Here is a 20,166-nt window from a genome sequence, read left to right on the forward strand (position 1 = left end):
AAACGGTCACCCAACTTTATCGCTAACCAAATTAAATAAATTTTACATTGTTCAATCACTTAAATAAACTCCCTTTCTTTCAATTTATATGATGATATATGACTAAACATGAAATTTTTTAAAAAATAATTAAAATATAGTATAATAACTTTGTAATTAGAAATGCAAATTTTTAAGAGTAAAATAAAAAATGTACAAGTTTAATTGTCATTTAATACCAGAAAATGCCAATCTTATTAGAACAAACTGATAAAGAAAAGCGTAGCACATAAAGAACCGAAGGAGTAATTATTAGATCATGTATAAGATGCAATAGTGGTAATTTAATTAATAAAAAGTTACATATTATAATAAGTTAAAATGTGTAATAAAGTTCACGTTCAGTATAAATAAATCTAATATTTCACTTATATTGCCCATACCGAACATTAAAGGATGACTTGGATGAATCAATTTCTAAAATCTTGCCCACTTGTTGCAAACTTCAACTGATTCTTTTCCTCCCGTCTCACCAAAGGTCAAGGTTCGTTTAAGACTACTAAAAGTAGCAAAACTAAATGAAACTATTCAGAACTTTAGAATATCTTATGTGTTCCAATATCGAAGAGTTGTAAATTCCAACTACTTCAAGCTTGAGAACAGCATTCTCTTTAAAGAATATCTAGGAGAGTAAAAGAGATTGAGAATCACCTTTTTATTTATCATACACGATAAGCTATTCGAAAAATGATTAAATACTCACAAATTCTCATCGAATATTTTCAACCAATTGGTTTGATAACATCCTATTTTACGTCAAAAGGACATTGTATTACGGATACCAAGATTTTAACGTTATGAATTCCGGAGGTTAGAACGATTTCAAATGTTAAATATATAATTGGCTTCTAAATTTAATATTTATTCATACTTAGTGAATTCTTTTTAACACAATTATGTTATTTGAGCAAAAATTACTCATTCGACCGTATTCGAATTCGAACTCCTAGCTCCACCCCTATATATCAGTAAGAATATTTGGTGAGGACTAACAATATTTCACCCCTATGATCTCAGACAATATGTTATCTTGACTAGACAAATATATTTAAGAGTTAAGACCTCATCTGTTCAAAAGATCAACAAAGCTATGTGAAATGCACCATGTAAATTATCAAACTACCAATACATTCTAACAAGAAAAAAGTTACACAATATATACTTAAAATACAAAATTAATTTTACATCTTATATATATATATATATATATATATATGCACGAGATGTTTAATAGGTATACATTTATTTGGGGATTTTTACCCAGCTATACTATATTAGAAACTGATTTACCTATGTTCTCTATGTTTTGCAGTTTTTAATAAGTATCTAGGTTTTTCTTACAACTTGTATACATTGCTTTTTAAAAGGCTTCTACCCCATTATTAGTGCCTTCAATTAAGGGATTCAATTACATCCTTTCCTTTTTTCCCCTTCTCTTCTCTCTCCTTTTAAAAAAAAAATAAATCAAAATCTCTTAATCTACGTCCAGAATCTCCATCTTCTCTCTTTACCATTGTCTACAACTTTATATTATTAAAAAATATTCAGAAATTGTATGATAACTGTATCATAATTATAGTTGAATTGTATCAGACACATCAACGCCTAATACATAAATGTATCATACTTGTATCACAATTGTATCTAACTTGTTTCTGGTACATTAATATCCAAAATAATACCTAATACAATACTGATAAATTAATATACAATTATCATATTTGTGATACAAATTGTGAAATTCGTCACGAATTCACAACTGTTCGTAACAATATACAATGAATGTACAATTATCATACATTTGTAATACAATTCCTGCGACAATTATGATAATACAATTATAATACAATTGCGATACATTTCTGAAAAATTGTGATACAATTATGTTCTTCATTTTCCTCAAGTTTCAATAACTCTACACTAATAACTCTACACTAAACATTTACTATAATAGTATTATACTTGTATTAGTATTGTATCCACAACTTACCCACAACTTGATTGTAGAGCAAAATTTCGAATTTCTTCTATATTTGAGAATTTGGATAATTGAAAGAGAGAAATCGAAAATCAAAAGCTTTAGAAGAAGAAAGAACTGCAATTTTGTGGGGATAACAGTGGATGATTAGAGAAATCACATATCAAAAGCTTTGGAAGAGGAGTGAGTAAGCGAGATTTTTAGGCTAGAAAAATTTTAGGCATCAGTGGATAAGGGAGAATTCTTACGGTAGGTAAGTACAAATTTGGGTAATTGTTAAAGAAAGAGAGAAGATATTTTTTTAATCCTTTTGAAAAGGAAGAGAATCTTAAATGTGGGGGATTATGTGTAACTGATATGCTATATTTAAGGTATGTTGCGTTTCCTCTTTTTTATGGTTTTGTATAAAATTAATAAATATAGGTATATAAAGTAATTAAAAGGAACCTAAATAAAGGTAGTAAATAAATTTCTATTATAGTATACCTAGGTAAAAATCCCACACATTTACTAAGATTAAGGTGTCTAATAGGCACGAGAGTCCATTGAGGTATCAAAGTGAAAAATATAAATAAGTTCGGGGAGGCGCTTATGTCTTCGGCCTTTTCCTTTTGATAAAACCAAAATATGCTTGCTGCGTGGATGGCATGAATATTTATTTTTTGTAAGACATGTACCTTAATTTAAGTTACTTAAAGCATTTGATTATTGTGACATCACGTCGAGTTTGAGCTCTTGTTACACCAATCACGATTCAATTCCAACTAGTTTAATAGCATATACATAATTTGAGAAGTATTTTTTTCGAAAGTGTTTTTTTTAAAAGTACTTTTGGTGAGAAACAGTATGTGTTTGACTAATTAATTTGAAAAACACTTCTGAGCAACAATTAGTATTTGGCCAAGGTTTTAAAAACTGTTTTTAAGTGTATTTTTCTCAAAATTGATTTTCAAAAAAGTATTTTTGGAGAAAGCTATTTTTTTCTCCTTCTCCAAAACTGCTTCTGCTTCATGCACTTTTTTTTTTCAAAAGCTTGGCTAAGCTTTCAACTTTGTAAAAAAAGCACTTTTTTGAAAAAAAAAAAAAAGTGTTGTTAGAATTGAAGAAGTTTGGCCAAACAGGACATAAGCCCATCTCCAATTTGAGTAATTGTTAAGTAAAGTAAATATACACTTTGTTGGCGACCTTTGATTAAGAAACTTAGCAGGTTGCGTCGTTCACTGGATCGGATTTGCAACATAATTTGTTGGTGAGAATTTTAAAAGAGAACGAGATAGACTCAAATGCAAACTTAGCAAAATATAGAGCATACTGACAGAAACAAATCTATACAAGCAATACATATTAGTCGTCTAGTCGACAATATTTTTCAAACATTAGCCCTTTACAGTGAGTTTTATGCTTTCAAGAAGTTTAGGCCTTTAGGAATCAATTTATATATTTGAAAAATATACAGAACCTTAAATATTTTTTATTTGTATGACATAAAGTGAATTTAATACTCCCTCCGGTCCAAAATAAGTAATTTTTTTGGATATTTTCACACAAATTTAAGAAATACACCTTTTAACATTAATTAACTATGGAATTGACCATATTAACCTTTACTATCTCACATAAACACTCCTAACACATATTCCAACACCATTTACTTCAAGGACAATGTAGGAAAAAAAAATTAATTTATTCTTGAAATCTGAAAAAATTACTTATTTTGGATCACAAGAAAAAGAACAAAAAATCACTTATTTTGGACCGGAGGGAATAGAATACTATAATTATTGAAAATTTCAATTTGTTTGGATTGAGACATGTCGTAGCAAATACAGTATTTCACCATTTTTTCTTTTCTAATTTCTCTTTTCCTGTACCGGATCAGTTGACAGGAGGAGCAGATAAAAGAGAAACACGCAAATACAAAAGTGAAAATGTAGAAGAAGGAAGTCAGCAACCAATGAAAATCAGAGGAAGCGCGAAGAACACGTCATTAAACAAGAAATCAAATTTATTTAAAAAGTTTTAAGAAAAAAGGAAGAATTAATACCTACTGATCAGAAGAAGCCGGTTGAAGCTGAAGGTGTGGGAGCCAGCTTGCACAGAGCCCAAGGACAAGTCGTCATCGTTTTTCTCCCGAAAACGGTGGGCCCGGAGACGGACTTGAAATGCGGAACTGAAATAAAAATTAAAATGAATGGACACCAGAAATGGATGAGACAGGAAAAAGAGAAATTCAAATCCAACTAAATAAAGCAAAAGAAAAAAGAAAAAAAAGAAAAAGAAAAAGAAAAAGGCAAGATGTCCGTGAAAACGTGATGGTAGGAGGAATGGATGGAGAAAGATGAGTTATGGAGTATTATTAAAATAAGAAACCGCCAAACACGCGCCTGTCCACATCTCTCCATCTCAAATCTCTGCCTACTTTTCCTCCTTTAATTAATTAAAATAATTTGCCTCTCTCTCACTCCATCCATTACTAGAAAAAAGAAGAACTTTATAAATAATAATAATTAATCAAAAAAAAACTGTATCGAGAAAAATCCCCATCTTTTTAGATTGACTATATAAATGCCACCTCCACTTCTCCACACCTTTGCATCTTAACCTGAAAACAGCATCTTTTGTCTCCTCTCTCTCTCTCTAAATAAAAGTCTTATCACTGTCACCCTTTGGTTCCCTCCCATTCTCCCCCACTATATAAACTATCTTTCCCTTCATTATATCCTTCACTGCTTCGCATTATTTTCCTCTCTCTCTCTTTCTACCTTATAACCAAAAAAACAAGGAACATCCAACTACCAAAAGCAAACAGCTCGTCTTTTGCTTTATTTCTTTTTCTCTCTCTAGGCCCTAGCTCGTCTTTTGCTTTATTTCTTTTTCTCTCTCTAGGCCCTAAAATTACCACACTAGCTCACTGTAGTTTCCCACAACCCACTTTTCTCCTTATATTATTCCAAGAGATAAGCTACTCATTTCTAATTACCCTATTGTCTTATTTCGAATTTTATAATCTCTCATCTTAGAAAAATTTCACTATCCCTTGTTTTTATTGTCTCCAATATGGAAGTGTTGAAAAATCCCGAGAATAATAACAGTAACAAACGATCCCGAGTTGAGTCGGGATTGGACTCAGTTGATAACTCGCCTGAGTCAAAGCGAGTCAACACAGAGGTAGATGCGAGTCATGCTTCGGCCGAGTCTGACAGAGTCGACTCGGAGTCGGAAGTGAGTCTTAACTCGTCCGGTTCGGACCGGTTCAGGCGTTCTGAACCACACGAAACGGATATCGTGGAAACAGATGTGGACCTGGACTCGCCGGAGGCTAAGCAGATCAGAGAAGATATATTTGACATCTTAGATGAGCCTGACGCTCTGACGGATTGTCCACCGGAGATTCAGGATCTCGACTCTGTTATGAAGAGCTTTGAGGAGGAGATCCTTCACCGCTCGAATCATCTCGATACTCAGACCGTCCTAGATCTGACGTCATCAGAGTCGGGCGACTCTCGACCGGACCTCGGTTACCTCCTTGAGGCTTCCGACGACGAGCTTGGTCTCCCGCCGACATTTTCTCCGGTAGATGAACATGTTCACGCCGAAACTTCCATGCCGGAGGCTGCTGAATTGGTTAATATGGTGGGATTTGAGGATGAAATGCCTAATTATGACACGTTCGACTTCGGGATGGCCGCCGAGGTCAGGCAAGGAGATAATGACGGGGTGAACGGCAACGGTGACTATGTGACGTTTGGCGGGTTATTTGATTACCCGGAGCCTTTGGATTTTTCTGAATTCTCATGGCGGCAGGAGTCGTTACCCGCTCTATAAACCGATGAAACTTCCGGCGGCTTGGCCCGTCTAGGTTTTGTGAATGGTAGCGTAGTTTGTATATCTGAAAACCAGAAAGGACACTATAAAAATAGGAACCTAAACTGTGAAAGTCATATATTAGAAGAATCGAATGTTCTCCGAGGCTAGAAATTGGAGTTAACTTTTCTCTTAAAAATCAGTAATTATTTGATACTCAATCTGAATTCTGGAGTTTGATGTTAAACTCTGATATACACCTGAGTTAATTTTATCTCATTAATTATTCAACCAAGGAAATATGAAGCAACTATTGATATTCGTTGAGGCGTTATCTTTACTTTATATATACTATACTAGTTGGGGCCAGTTTCTATATTGTATCATTTTGAATCCTATTTTAATAGGAGTAAACAAAAGAACAAGCCGATTTTCCATTTTTCTTTATTGTACTTCAATAGTAGTTTTTCTGTGGGGAGAAATTAAAAAATAGTCAGATTTACAAGTAGTCGTTCAAAAATAGCTTAATTTTAAAAGTAATCGAAATTTAGCTATTTTTCATGTAAAATAAATTTGAACGAAAATACTGTTCAAAATTCGAAAAAATACTTCAGCAAAATATACTGGAGTTTCAGTATAATATACCGGAACTCCAGTCTAATATACTGAAGTTCCAGTATAATATATCGGTCCAGTATAATATACTGGAGTTTGGAACACCGGTGCTCCAGTCTCCAGTATATTATATTGGAGCCAGCAAAGTATACCGGTCCAGCATAATATGCTGGAAGTTCATACACAGGTGTATCGAATTTCAGTATATTATGCTGGACCGATCTCTGTTGCAGCAAAATAGTGGCTATTTTTCATTGACTTGGTAAACGCTAGCTATTTTTGAATGACCAGTCCGAAACTGACTAGACCATGCTATTTTTACTTTCCTTTGGGATAATACATAAGATGTACTCTGTATTTGTTCATGAGATGCACTCTGTATTTGTTCAGAAAAGTCAGTTTCACGCATAAACTTTACTGGCGTCCTATTACCTTCGCTAACGCTGTCCTTGTACAAAGTGAATTTAATATCACCTTGTGAAACATAATACCACTTTCATGGTATGAGGTGCCCTACACGCGAATGGATCGGATTAACTTGGAAAATGGAAAGATTTGTACAAGCTATACGTTTCGTCACCACTTTGTGAAAAATCGTTAGGTATGAATATGTGAAAAATCGCTAGGTATGAATCGTTAGGTATGACTCGATTGGTAAAATAATCTCTCCCCCAAAAGTATATTTTTTTTACCGACGTATCAACAAAATATTTTGTTGCGAATGAACAAGATATTGAGGCTATGTAAGAAATACAAGAAATAATTATTTTTATTATTTTTTCTTTTTCCTTTTTCATTCACATATTTTTCCTTTTTTCTTCCATAGCTACCACCAAAATCTCCATTACCAACGGGCTTCTTGCGGCTTGATGCTTCTTTCTTTTGTTTTAATTTTTTCTTATTTACAAGTTTAATTATTATGAAATTATTGTAGTAATTGAGAGCAAAAATTTCAATAACACTGTTTCAATAACAATAATAATACTGCAATAATATTCTTTGGAAGCAGATACACGAATTAACTTGAGTCGTGCTGGGCACTGTCCTAAAAAACTATTTCAGCAGTGTGAAATATTTCTCCAGGATTAAACAAGCTTACCTCTATTTTATTTAGAGGATACAGGAATCAGCAAAATATTTATATTAAAATAATCCAACAAGATTGAAAAAGAGAATAGGACAAAGAAAATTTATAAGAAAAATTAGAAATAAGAGAAGCTAAGAGAGAAAGAGAAGAAGACTAGAAAAGCACTTCTGACGGGATGATTATTGTGCAGCCAAACGATGGCTATTTATACTTGAAATTGCATGTAAATTTGTAGTGCATGGCAAGAAAGTGGCTAATCAAGTTTGCCACTTGGCATAGTCTTCTAGAAGGCTAAGATACTTGTATTTTAAAATATTGCCACAGTCCCCCACTATTTTAAATACCCAAAAATAAACTTGTTGGATTTGTATGGTCAAAATATAATAGGTTTGGTGTCTTCTGGACTATGAACCAAAATTAGATCAATAAAATTTAACTCACAGAATTACTGGTGAAATACAATTGTCACGACCCTAAACCCAAACCCGGTCGTGATGGCGCCTCTCGTGAAGACAAGGCCAACCGACACACTTCCAATTCACTTTAAGCAATTAGAATATTAAATACTCAGTCTTTAACAGAAATAAAATCCCAAAATAACAATATGAGTTGCGGAATTAAAAACCAACACAACCCGACATCGGGGTGTCACCAGTCATGAGCATCTAAAATAATACTACAAGTCTGAAAATCTACTCCACTACTACATAACTGAATCAAAAAGGGAATAAAATAGAGGGAGAATGCACTGGGCTGCGAATCGCCAAGCAGCTACCTAGTAAAATCTCCGAAGATCTGCTGGAAACTATCAACCCTCAGTAGCAGGACCTGTAGCACCCGAATCTGCACACAGGGGTGCAGGGAGTAAAGTGAGTACTCCAACTCAGTGAGTAATAACAAGAAATGAAGACTAAGCGATATAAAATCACGTTAAACACAACAATAAGCTATAAGAGGCAGAACAAAATCAATAAACACAAATAAACAGTGAAATTTCATAAAACACATTTTAAGCAGTTAAACAATTAAAGGAAAAGCAACTAGAAAGATAAACACACAAGAACTGCCCCTCGGGCTAAGTAACAACAACAGAATCAGCCCCTCGGGCAATATCATAGAACAATACCAGTCGGCTATATCTCATATCACAATGGGTACCCGCGCTCACTGGGGGTGTACAGACTCCGGGAGGGGCCCCTTACGGCCCAAGCGCAATATCAAGCCATCTCGTGGCATCATAAACAGGCTCTCGGCCTCATATCAATCACAAGCCACCTCGTGGCGTACAATCTCAGGCCCTTGGCCTCATTATCATAATCGGTATATCACTGCTGCGGCGTGCATCCCGACCCAAAAGTATCCTCACAATACAGGCCCTCGGCCTTACTCAGTCAGAATCTCATAAGCCACTCGGGGAACAGTAAAATATGAAGCTCAGCTCAAAAATATCTTATATCATTTAAAGTGTTTAAAACAGAGTAACAGGCTGAGTTTTGAAAACAGTAAAATATGGCATGACTGAGCATAATTATGAAATCAAACAGTGAGGAACAATTTGCTATTAAGTACGCAGTAAAACAGTCATTCGGGATGGACTAAGTCACAATCCCCAATGGTGCACGACCCCATGCTCGTCATCTGGCGTGTGCGTCACCTCAACATAGCCGAACGTTGTGTAATCCGGGGTTTCATACCCTCAGGACAACATTTAAAATCATTACTTACCTCAATCCGGCCCAAACTCTAGCTCGCAATGCCTTTGCCCCTTGAATTGGCCTCCGGATGCTCCGAATCTACCAAAATCAGAACGTAATCATCAAAATATGCTAAAGGGACAAAACCCACTCGAAAATAATCGAAAAACAACCGAATCCCAAAATTACCAAAACCCGACCCCCGGCCCACGTCTCGGAATTTGATAAATTTTACGTCATTAGATTCCTTATCTCCCCACGAGTTCATACATATCAAAAGTTCCAAAATCCGACCATAAATGGTCTTTCAAATCTTCAATCAAAGGCCGAGGTTTCTAAGCCCTAGTTTCTCTAATTTTACCCTTAATTACAGCTCTAATCAGCGAATTAATACCATAAAAACGAGTTTTCATAATCCAAAACCTTACCTCAATGATGTCTCCTTGATTTCTCTCTTCAAAATCGCCCAAAGCTTCAAAATTCGTATTTAAAAGTAGTGAAACCCTCTGAAAATCGCGAAGGAGAAAATATAAACATTTAGACCCAGGCTTTTCGCACCTGCGGCCCAGATGTCGCACCTGCGTGACCGCTTCTGCGGTCCCAATGGCCGCACCTGCGATTTTCACTTTACGGCCCAAAACCGCATCTGTGACGTCCGCTCCGCACCTGCGCTATCGCAGGTGCGGTCCATCAACCGCTTCTGCAGTCACAGCCTTCCTAGGTCTCATCCGCATCTGCGACTTGTCGCCCGCATCTGCGGGGTCGTACCTGCGATCCTTCAACCGCAGATGCGGTTATGACAACAACCAAAAGGCTTCAGCTCTCAAACTCAATTCCAAACCTTCCGTCAACCATACGAAATCACCCCGAGGCCCCCGGGACCTCAACTAAAAGCACCAACAAGTCTTATACTACCATTCAAACTTATACCAATCTTCAAAACACCTCAAACAACATCAAAACCACCAAAACACATCGAATTCAAGCCTAAGGTTCTAAAATCTTCCGCATTCTGCTTTTGATCAAAAAGTGTACCAAACCACGTTTGAATGACCTGAAATTTTGCACACACATCCCAAATGACATAACAAAGCTTCTGCAACTTCCGGAATTCCATTCCGACCCCTATATAAAAATCTCACCTATCAACCAGAAAACGCCAAAAACTCGATTTTGCCAATTCAAGCCTAAATCTACGAAGCTACCGAACCATCGGAACTCACATCCGAGCCCTCTAACACATAAGTCAACATCCAGTTGACTTTTCCAACTTAAGCCTTCTTAAAAGAGACTAAGTGTCTCAAGCTTCTCAAAAACCTTTCCGAACCCGAACCAACCAACCCGATTACATGTAAAACTGATAATTAAAGCAAATAGAAGCAGAAATGGGGGAAATAGTTCGGTAATTCATGAGACGACCAGCCGGGACATCACATCCTCCCCCTCTTAAACAAACATTCGTCCTCGAACGAGTCAAGAAACATACCTGAAGCCTCAAATAGGTGAGGATATCTGCTCAGCATCTCCCGCTCGGTCTCCCAGGTAGCCTCCTCCACGGGCCGACCTCTCCATTGCACTTTCACTGAAGCTATATCCTTTGATCTCAACTTTCGAACCTGACGCTCCAAAATAGCCGTTGGCTCCACATCATAAGTCAGATCACCCTCCAACTGAACCGTACTGAAATCCAGAACATGAGACAGATCCCCAATATACTTCCGGAGCATAGAAACATGAAACACCGGGTGCACACTCGACAAGCTGGGTGGCAAGGCAAGCTCATAAGCCACCTCCTGTATCCTCCGAAGTACCTCAAAAGGACCAATGAACCGTGGACTCAATTTACCCTTCTTTCCAAATCTCATAACACCTTTCATGGGTGAAACCTTCAACAAAACCTTTTCCCCAACCATGTAGGACACATCCCGAACCTTCCGGTCCGCATAGCTCTTTTGCCTGGACTGCGCTTTACGAAGCCTCTCCTGAATCACCTTAACCTTGTCTAAAGCATCCTGTACCAAATCCGTACCCAATAGCCTGGCCTCACCCGGCTCAAACCAACCAACTGGAGATCTACACCGCCTCCCATACAAAGCCTCATATGGAGCCATCTGAATACTCGACTGGTAACTGTTGTTATAAGCAAACTCTGCGAGCGGTAGAAACTGATCCCATGACCCTCCGAAATCAATGACACAAGCTCGTAACATGTCCTCCAATATCTGAATAGTGCGCTCGGACTGCCTGTCCATCTGAGGGTGAAAAGCAATGCTCAACTCAACCTGAGTACCCAACTCTCGCTGTACAGACCTCCAAAACTGTGAAGTAAACTGAGTGCCCCGATCTGAAATGATGGAAACTAGGACACCATGCAAACGAACAATCTCCCGGATATATATCTCTGCCAACCGCTCTGAAGAGTAAGTAGTACAGATAGGAATGAAGTGCGCGGACTTGGTCAGCCGATCCACAATTACCCAAATAGCATCGAACTTCTTCAAAATCCGTGGGAGCCCAACTACAAAGTCCATGGTGATCCTCTCCCACTTCCACTCTGTAATATCCATCCGCCGAAGCAAGCCACCCGGTCTCTGATGCTCATATTTCACCTGCTGACAATTGAGACACCGAGCTACAAACACAATGTCTTTCTTCATTCTTCTCCACCAATAATGTTGTCTCAGATCCTGATATATCTTCGCATCACCCGGATGAATGAAATACCGCGAGCTATGGGCCTCCTCCAGAATCAACTCCCGAAGTCCATCCACATTGGACACACAAATTCGGCCCTGCATCCTCAACACCCCATCATCGCCGATAGTCACATCCCTGGCATCATCGTGCTGAACTCTGTCCTTAAGGACAAGCAAATGAGGATCATCATATTGGCGCTCTCTGATGCGCTCATATAAGGAAGACCGAGAAATCACATAAGCCAATACCCTATCGGGCTCCGAAATATCCAACCTCACGAACCGATTGGCCAAAGCCTAAATGTCAACTGCAAGAGGTCTCTCCCCAACTGGAATATACGCCAAACTCCCCATACTCACCGCCTTTCGGCTCAAAGCGTCGGCCACCACATTGGCCTTCCCCGGGTGATACAAGATAGTAATGTCATAATCCTTAAGCAACTCAACCACCTCCGCTGCCTCAAATTGAGATCCTTCTGCTTGAACAAGTGCTGGAGGCTACGATGATCGGTATACACCTCACAAGACACACCATACAAATAATGCCTCCAAATCTTCAACGCGTGAACAATGGCAGCCAACTCCAAATCATGAACAGGGTAGTTCTTCTCATGAGGCTTCAACTGACGAGAAGCATAAGCAATAACTCTACCCTCCTGCATCAGAACATACCCTATACCAACTCTCAAAGCATCACAATACACGATATAAGAACCTGAAGCTGATGGTAATACTAACGCTGGAGCTGTGGTCAAGGCAGTCTTGAGCTTCTGAAAGCTCTCCTCACACTCATCAGACCACTGAAATGAAACACCCTTCTGAGTCAACTTGGTCAAGGGCGATGCAATAGACGAAAATTCCTGAACAAACCGGCGATAATAACCCGCCAAACCAAGAAAGCTGCGAATCTCTGTAGTTGAGGACGGTCTGGGCCAACTCTAAACCCCCCTCTATCTTCTTCGGGTCCACCTAAATACCCTCGCTGGACACCACGTGTCCCAAGAAGGCCACTGAACTGAGCCAAAACTCACATTTGGAGAACTTTGCATAAAGCTTCTCCTCCCTCAATCTCCGCAACACCACTCTCAAATGCTCCGCGTGCTCCTCCTGACTACGTGAGTACACCATAATATCATCAATGAAGACTATGACAAATGAGTCGAGATACGGCCGAAACACACTGTTCATCAATGCATGAACGTTGTTGGGGCATTGGTCAGCCCGAAAGATATTACCAAGAACTCATAATGACCATATCGGGTCCTGAAAGCTGTCTTAAGAATATCTGAGTCCCTGATCTTTAACTGGTGATAACCTGAATGGAGATCAATCTTGGAGAACACTCTTGCTCCCTGAAGCTGGTCAAACAAATCATCGATACGAGGCAAAGGATACTTGTTCTTAATTGTTACCTTGTTCAGCTGACTGTAACCAATGCACATTCTCATCGTGCCATCCTTCTTCTTCACAAAAAGAACCGGCGCACCCGAGGGTGACACACTAGGACGAATGAACACCTTATCCAGGAGTTCCTGAAGCTGTTCCTTTAACTCTTTCAACTCCGCTGGTGCCATACAATATGGTGGAATAGAAATGGGCTGAGTGCCCGGCACCAGATCGATACCAAAATCAATATCCATGTCTGGTGGCATGCCCGGCAGGTCTGCAGGAAACACGTCGGGAGAATCCCTCACAACTGGAACAGAATCAATACTGGGAGTCTCTGCACTGACATCCCTTACAAAATCTAGATACGAAAGACAAACTTTCCCAACCATACGCTGGGCCTTCAATAAAGAAATCACCCTGCTGGGGACATAATCAGTCGAACCTCTCCACTCAATCCATGGCACACCCGGCATAGCTAATGTCACTGTCTTGGAATGACAGTCCAGAATAGCCCGGCACGGAGATAACCAGTCCTTGCCCAAAATAACATCGAAGTCCACCATACATAACAACAATAGATCCACTCGGGTCTCCAAACCCCCAATAGTCACAACACATGACCGATACACCCGGTCTACCACAACTGTATCGCCCACCGGCATAGAGACATGAACACAAGAAATAAGGGACTCGCAGGGCACATCCAGATAATGGGAAAAATAAGACGACAGATAAGAGAAAGTAGAACCAGGGTCAAATAACACAGAAGCATTCCTGCGACAGACTGAGATAATACCTGTAATCACCGCATCTGAAGCAATCGCGTCAGGCCTAGCTGGAAGTGCATAGAAGCGGGCCTGACCACAACCGGATCGACCTCCCCCTCTGGGGCGACCCCTAAATGACTGTCCTCCACCCCTAGCTGGCTGGGTGGATGGTGAAGTGGCTGGGGCTGAGGATGATGACTAACCCCTCTGCTGAGACGAACCCCCAAGACGACGAGGACACTGCACCCACATGTGACCCATCTCTTTACACTCATAGCAAATCCCGGGTGCTGGAGACGGGGACTGAAGGGAAACCCTAGCACCGGAACGACTAGCAGACGCACCTGGCGTAGAAGAATCCTGAACTGATGGAGCACGGGACGAACCCTGGGCTGGAAGTGCACTGAGTGAGAAATGACCCTGTTGGGAACTGTGAGAGCCATGACCCGATGATGCCCCACGATAACCTGGGCGAGCTGACTGAGCATGCCTGAGCTGACGGCCTCTGCCGTGCTGAAACTGGCCCCTCGAAGGAGCACCCCCATAACTACCATGACCACGAGGCCTCTTGGCCTCCCTCTCCTCGCGCTCCTGGCGACAAACTGACTCAATCTCACGAGCAATATCCACAACCACCTCAAACGTAGCACCTGACACTCTCTCCCTAGTCATGAGAACTCGAAGCTGGTAGGTGAGGCCATCAACAAACCTCCCGATCCTCTCTCTCTCTCCGTAGAAACCAGCCAAATAGCATGTCGAGCTAATTTTGAGAACCTCATCTCGTACTGAGTAACAGTCATATCCCCCTGTCTCAACCGCTCGAACTGCCTACGCAGCTCCTCCCTACGGGATTGTGGAACATACTTCTCCAAAAATAGAGCAGAGAACTGCTGCCAAGTCAGAGGTGCCGAACCAACAGGCCTACGCCTCTCATATGCCTCCCACCAAGTGAAGGCAGCTCCCGTAAACTAAAAGGTCGTGAATGCGACCCCGCTGGTCTCCAGAATACCCGCGGTGCGAAGAATTCTCTGACATCTGTCTAAGAAGCCCTGGGCATCCTCGCCCTCAGCACCACTGAAAGTAGGAGGCTGGAGTCTGCCAAACCTCTCCAATCTACGCTGCTCGTCCTCTGGCATAACCAGAGCTACGTAACCCTAAGTAGCTCCCACCGGCTGGGCTAGTGGTGCCTTCGGTGTCTGCAAACACTGAACCAACTGATCGGGCGTGCGCGCGGCGGGACTCTGAGAGCCTCCCTCTGCCTGAGAAGTGGCTGCGGCAGTAGAGACCGCGACCGCCTGAGCAAGACTCGTACAAACTGTCAAAATCTGGGCCAAAGTCTCCTAAAGACCCGGAATCACAATGGGCACAACTGGTGCCTGAGCTGGTGCTACTGGAGTGTCCACAACTGGGACCCGCTCCTAAACTGGGGCAGCTGGTGGATAACAGGAGCTGCCCCAGCTGCTGTGTGGGCTGCACCTCTACCCCTACCACGGCCTCGACCAGGTCCACGGCCTCTAGTGGCTCTAGCTGGTGGTACTGGTGGTCGTCCATCATGACCGGTAGCGCGTGTCCTCACCATCTGTGAGAGAGTAGAATAACAGAAGTTTAGTTCTCGGATCAACAAATTCGCACGACAAGAATTTCAAGAATATGGAGTTTTCCTAAAGGTTCTGCAGCCTCTCCAGGATAAATACAGATGTCTCCGTACCGATCCGCGAGACTCTACTAAACTTGCTCATGACTCGTGAGACCTATGTAACCTAGGCTCTGATACCAACTTGTCACGACCCTAAACCCAAACTCGGTCGTGATGGCGCTTCTCATGAAGACAAGGCTAGCCGACACACTTCCAATTCACTTTAAGCAATTAGAATATTAAATACTAAGTCTTTAACAAAAATAAAATCCCAAAATAACAATATTAGTTGCGGAATCAAAAACCAACACAGCCTGACATCGGGGTGTCACCAGTCATGAGCATCTAAAACAATACTACAAGTCTGAAAATCTACTCCACTACTACATAACTGAATCAAAAAGGGAATAAAATAGAGGGAGAATGCACTGGGCTGCGAATCGTCAAGCAACTACCTAGTAAAATCTCCGAAGATCTGCTGGAAACTACCAACCCTCAGTAGCAGGACCTGTAGCGCCCAAATATGCACATATGGGTGCAGGGAGTAAAGTGAGTACTCCAACTCAGTGAGTAATAATAATAAATGAAGACTGAGCGATATAAAATCACGTTAAACACAATAATAAGCTATAAGAGGCAGAACAAAATCAATAAACACAACTAAACAGTGAAATTTCATAAAACACCTTTTAAACAGTTAAACAATTAAAGGAAAAGCAGCTAGAAAGATAAACACACAAGAACTGCCCCTCGGGCTCAGTAACAACAACAGAATCAGCCCCTCGGGCAATATCACAGAACAATACCAGCCCCTCGGGCTATATCTCATATCACAATGGGTACCTGCGCTCACTGGGGGTGTACAGACTCCGGGAGGGGCCCCTAATGGCCCAAGCGCAATATCAAGCCATCTCGTGGCATCATAAACAGGCTCTCGGCCTCATATCAATCACAAGCCACCTCGTGGCGTACAATTAAAGGCCCTCGGCCTCATTATCATAATTAGTATATCACTGCTGCGACGTGCAGCCCGACCCAAAAGTATCCTCACAATACAGGCCCTCGGCCTTACTCAGTCAGAATCTCATAAGCCCCTCAGGCAACAGTAAAATATGAAGCTCGGCTCAAAAATATCTTATAAAATATCATTTAAAGTGTTTAAAACAGAGTAACAGGCTGAGTTTTGAAAATAGTAAAATATGGCATGACTGAGCACAAGTATGAAATCAAACAGTGAGGAAAAATATCAGCAAAAATCCCCGAAGGGTCCAAACAGTTGGCACGAAGCCCAAATATGGCATTTAGCCCAAAACATGACAATATCAAACAATTTGCTATTAAGTACGCAGTAAAACAGTCATTCGGGATGGACTAAGTCACAATCCCCAACGGTGCACGACCCCACGCTCGTTATCTGGCGTGTGCGTCACCTCAACATAGCCGAACGTTGTGTAATCCGGGGTTTCATACCCCCAGGACAACATTTAAAATTATTACTCATCTCAAACCGGCCCAAACTCTAGCTCGCAATGCCTTTGCCCCTCTAATTGGCCCCCGGATGCAATAAATCTACCAAAATCAGAACGTAATCATCAAAATATGCTAAAGGGACAAAACCCACTCGAAAATAATCAAAAAACAACGCGAATCCCGAAATTACCAAAACCCGACCTCCGGGCCCACGTCCCGGAATTCGATAAATTCTGCGTCATTAGATTCCTTATCTCCCCACGAGTTCATACATATCAAAAGTTCCAAAATCCGACGACAAATGGTCTTTCAAATCCTCAATCAAAGGCCTACGTTTCTAAGACCTAGTTTCTTTAATTTTACCCTTAATTACAACTCTAATCCGCGAATTAATACCATAAAAACGAGTTTCCATAATCCAAAACCTTACCTCAATGATGTCTCCTTGATTTCTCTATTCAAAATGGCCAAAAGCTTCAAAATTCGTGTTTAAAAGTAGTGAAACCCTCTGAAAATCGCGAAGGAGAAAATATAAATATTCAGACCCAGGCTTTTCTCACCTGCGGTCCAGATGTCGCACCTGCGTGACCGCTTCTGCGGTCCCAATGGCCGCACCTGCGGTTTTCACTTAACGGCCCAAAACCGCATCTGCGACGTCCGCTCCGCACCTGCGCTATTGCAGGTGCGGTCCATCAACCGCTTCTGCGGTCACAGCCTTCCTAGGCCTCATTTGCATCTACGACTTCTCGCCCACATCTGCGGGGTCTCACCTGCGATCCTTCAACCGCAGATGCGGTTATGACAGCAACCAAAAGGCTTCAGCTCTCAAACTCAATTCCAAACCTTCCGTCAACCATTCGAAATCACCCCGAGGCTCCCGGGACCTCAACTAAAAGCATCGACAAGTCTTATACTACCATTCAAACTTATACCAATCTTCAAAACACCTCAAACAACATCAAAACCACCAAAACACATCGAATTCAAGCCTAAGGTTCTAAAATCTTCCGCATTCCGCTTTTGATCAAAAAGTGTACCAAACCACGTCCGAATGACTTGAAATTTTGCACACATATCCCAAATGACATCACAAAGCTGCTGCAACTTCCGGAATTCCATTCCGACCCCTATATCAAAATCTCACCTATCAACCGAAAAACGCCAAAAACTCAATTTCGCCAATTCAAGCCTAAATCTACCCCGGACCTCCAAAACACATTTCGATCACGCTCCTAAGTCCTAAATCATCTCCCGAAGCTATCCGAACCATCGGAACTCACATCCGAGCCCTCTAACATATAAGTCAACATCCAGTTGACCTTTCCAACTTAAGCCTTCTTAAAAGAGACTAAGTGTCTCAACTTTCTCAAAAACCTTTCCGAACCTGAACCAACCAACCCGATCACATGTAAAACCGATAATTAAAGCAAATAGAAGCAGAAATGGGGAAAATGGAGCGGTAATTCATGAGACGACCAGCCGGGTCGTCACAATAATATTTCTATGAACCAATAATTCTTATTGTAAGTCAGGGATTTTATCGATCACATCTTGACCCCCGGTAATTTTGCTGTTCAACGCGGTTTTGTGCCCAATAGGTCATGCGTGTGCCTGGTTATTCATGAGAGCTCTAGAGACTAGGCCAAAATCTCATAGGAGCGGCCCACTCCACTCTCATATAGGTGAATTCATCAAGTGTATACTGCTTTTAAATACACCATCCATAAGGACTATGAATTTCATTAAGAGTTATAACTCAGCCTCTCAATTAGTAGCAGTCAAGTACTCTCTTTTAGTACTTCAGGGCCAATATCGACTTGTTATTACCCATATGAACCTACTTCATGGGATCTCCAATCACATAGGTTGGGTTACCATCTCTATTGACGACATGTCGGCCTTAACCCCATCTCTTTTGAGGTTTGAAGAATTAATTTTCTTCCCATAGGTTTAATCAGAGGATCGGCCAAATTAACTTCTGAGTTCACATGATCAATGGAAATTATTCCATCTCTCAGCAGCTGCTTTATGACATCATGTCTCAATTTCATGTGTCTACTTTTACAATTATAAGATTTATTCTTTGCTGTAGCTATTGTCGACTGGCAATCACAATGTATAAACATAGGAGGCAATACGTCCTTTATCAAAGGGATATTAGCTAAGAAGTTTCTTAGCCACTCAGCCTCAGAACCAGCTAATTCCAGAGCTACAAACTCTGATTCCATAGTTGATCTAGTAATGATTGTCTGTTTAGCTGAATTCCAAGATATTGCACCACCACCAAGGGTGAATACATAACCACTAGTGGATTTTGTCTCATCTGAATCACAGATCCAATTTGCACCACTGTACCCTTCTAAAGTAGAAGGAAATCCACTATATAGGATACCATAATTCATGGTTCCTCTCAAATATTTCATTAGTTTATCTAATGCAGACCAATGATCTATATTGGGATTATGAGTATATCTGCTCAGTCTACACACTGCATAGGCTATATTAGGCCTTGTAAAATTCATTAAATGCACACGGCTCCCAATAATTTGAGCATATTTAGACTGAGCAACTGGGTCACCATTATTCTTTTTCAACTTAGAGTTAGCATCAAAAGGAGTGCTCACAGATGTGACATTAAATATTCAAACTTCTTAAGAAGTCTTTCAACATAATATTCTTGTGACAACATTATGCCATCTTCACTCCTTATAACTTTAACTCCCAATATCATATGTACTTTCATCCAGATCTTTCATATCAAAATTAGCAGACAAAAATAATTTAGTACTTTGCACAATATTTAAACTTGTACCAAATATAAGCATGTCATTAACATACAGACATATTATCACATAATCATTGTTTACCACTTTAGTATAAACACATTTATCCACCTCAATTGAAGAAAAATCGTCTCTCAGTAAGACTTGCTCAAATTTCTCATACCACTGCTTAAAAGCTTGTTTAAGGCCATAAAGAGATTTAATTAAT

General features: G+C 40.5%; 1 protein-coding gene across 1 annotated transcript; it reads left to right on the plus strand.

Annotated features, from left to right (window-relative positions):
* Window positions 1–4,582: 4,582 nt before the first annotated feature.
* Window positions 4,583–6,202, plus strand: LOC109242886. The gene has a single exon (XM_019409763.1). The coding sequence runs from the start codon at window positions 5,075–5,077 to the stop codon at window positions 5,840–5,842; it is 768 nt and encodes a 255-aa protein (XP_019265308.1). The 5' UTR covers window positions 4,583–5,074; the 3' UTR covers window positions 5,843–6,202.
* Window positions 6,203–20,166: the final 13,964 nt, after the last annotated feature.

This window comes from Nicotiana attenuata, unplaced genomic scaffold (assembly GCF_001879085.1).
Source record: "Nicotiana attenuata strain UT unplaced genomic scaffold, NIATTr2, whole genome shotgun sequence".
Taxonomy (NCBI): Eukaryota; Viridiplantae; Streptophyta; class Magnoliopsida; order Solanales; family Solanaceae; genus Nicotiana; species Nicotiana attenuata.

Bases quoted from the DNA above. Each gene is read 5' to 3' on its own strand.
- LOC109242886 (XM_019409763.1), top strand. From the start codon at position 5,075: ATGGAAGTGTTGAAAAATCCCGAGAATAATAACAGTAACAAACGATCC.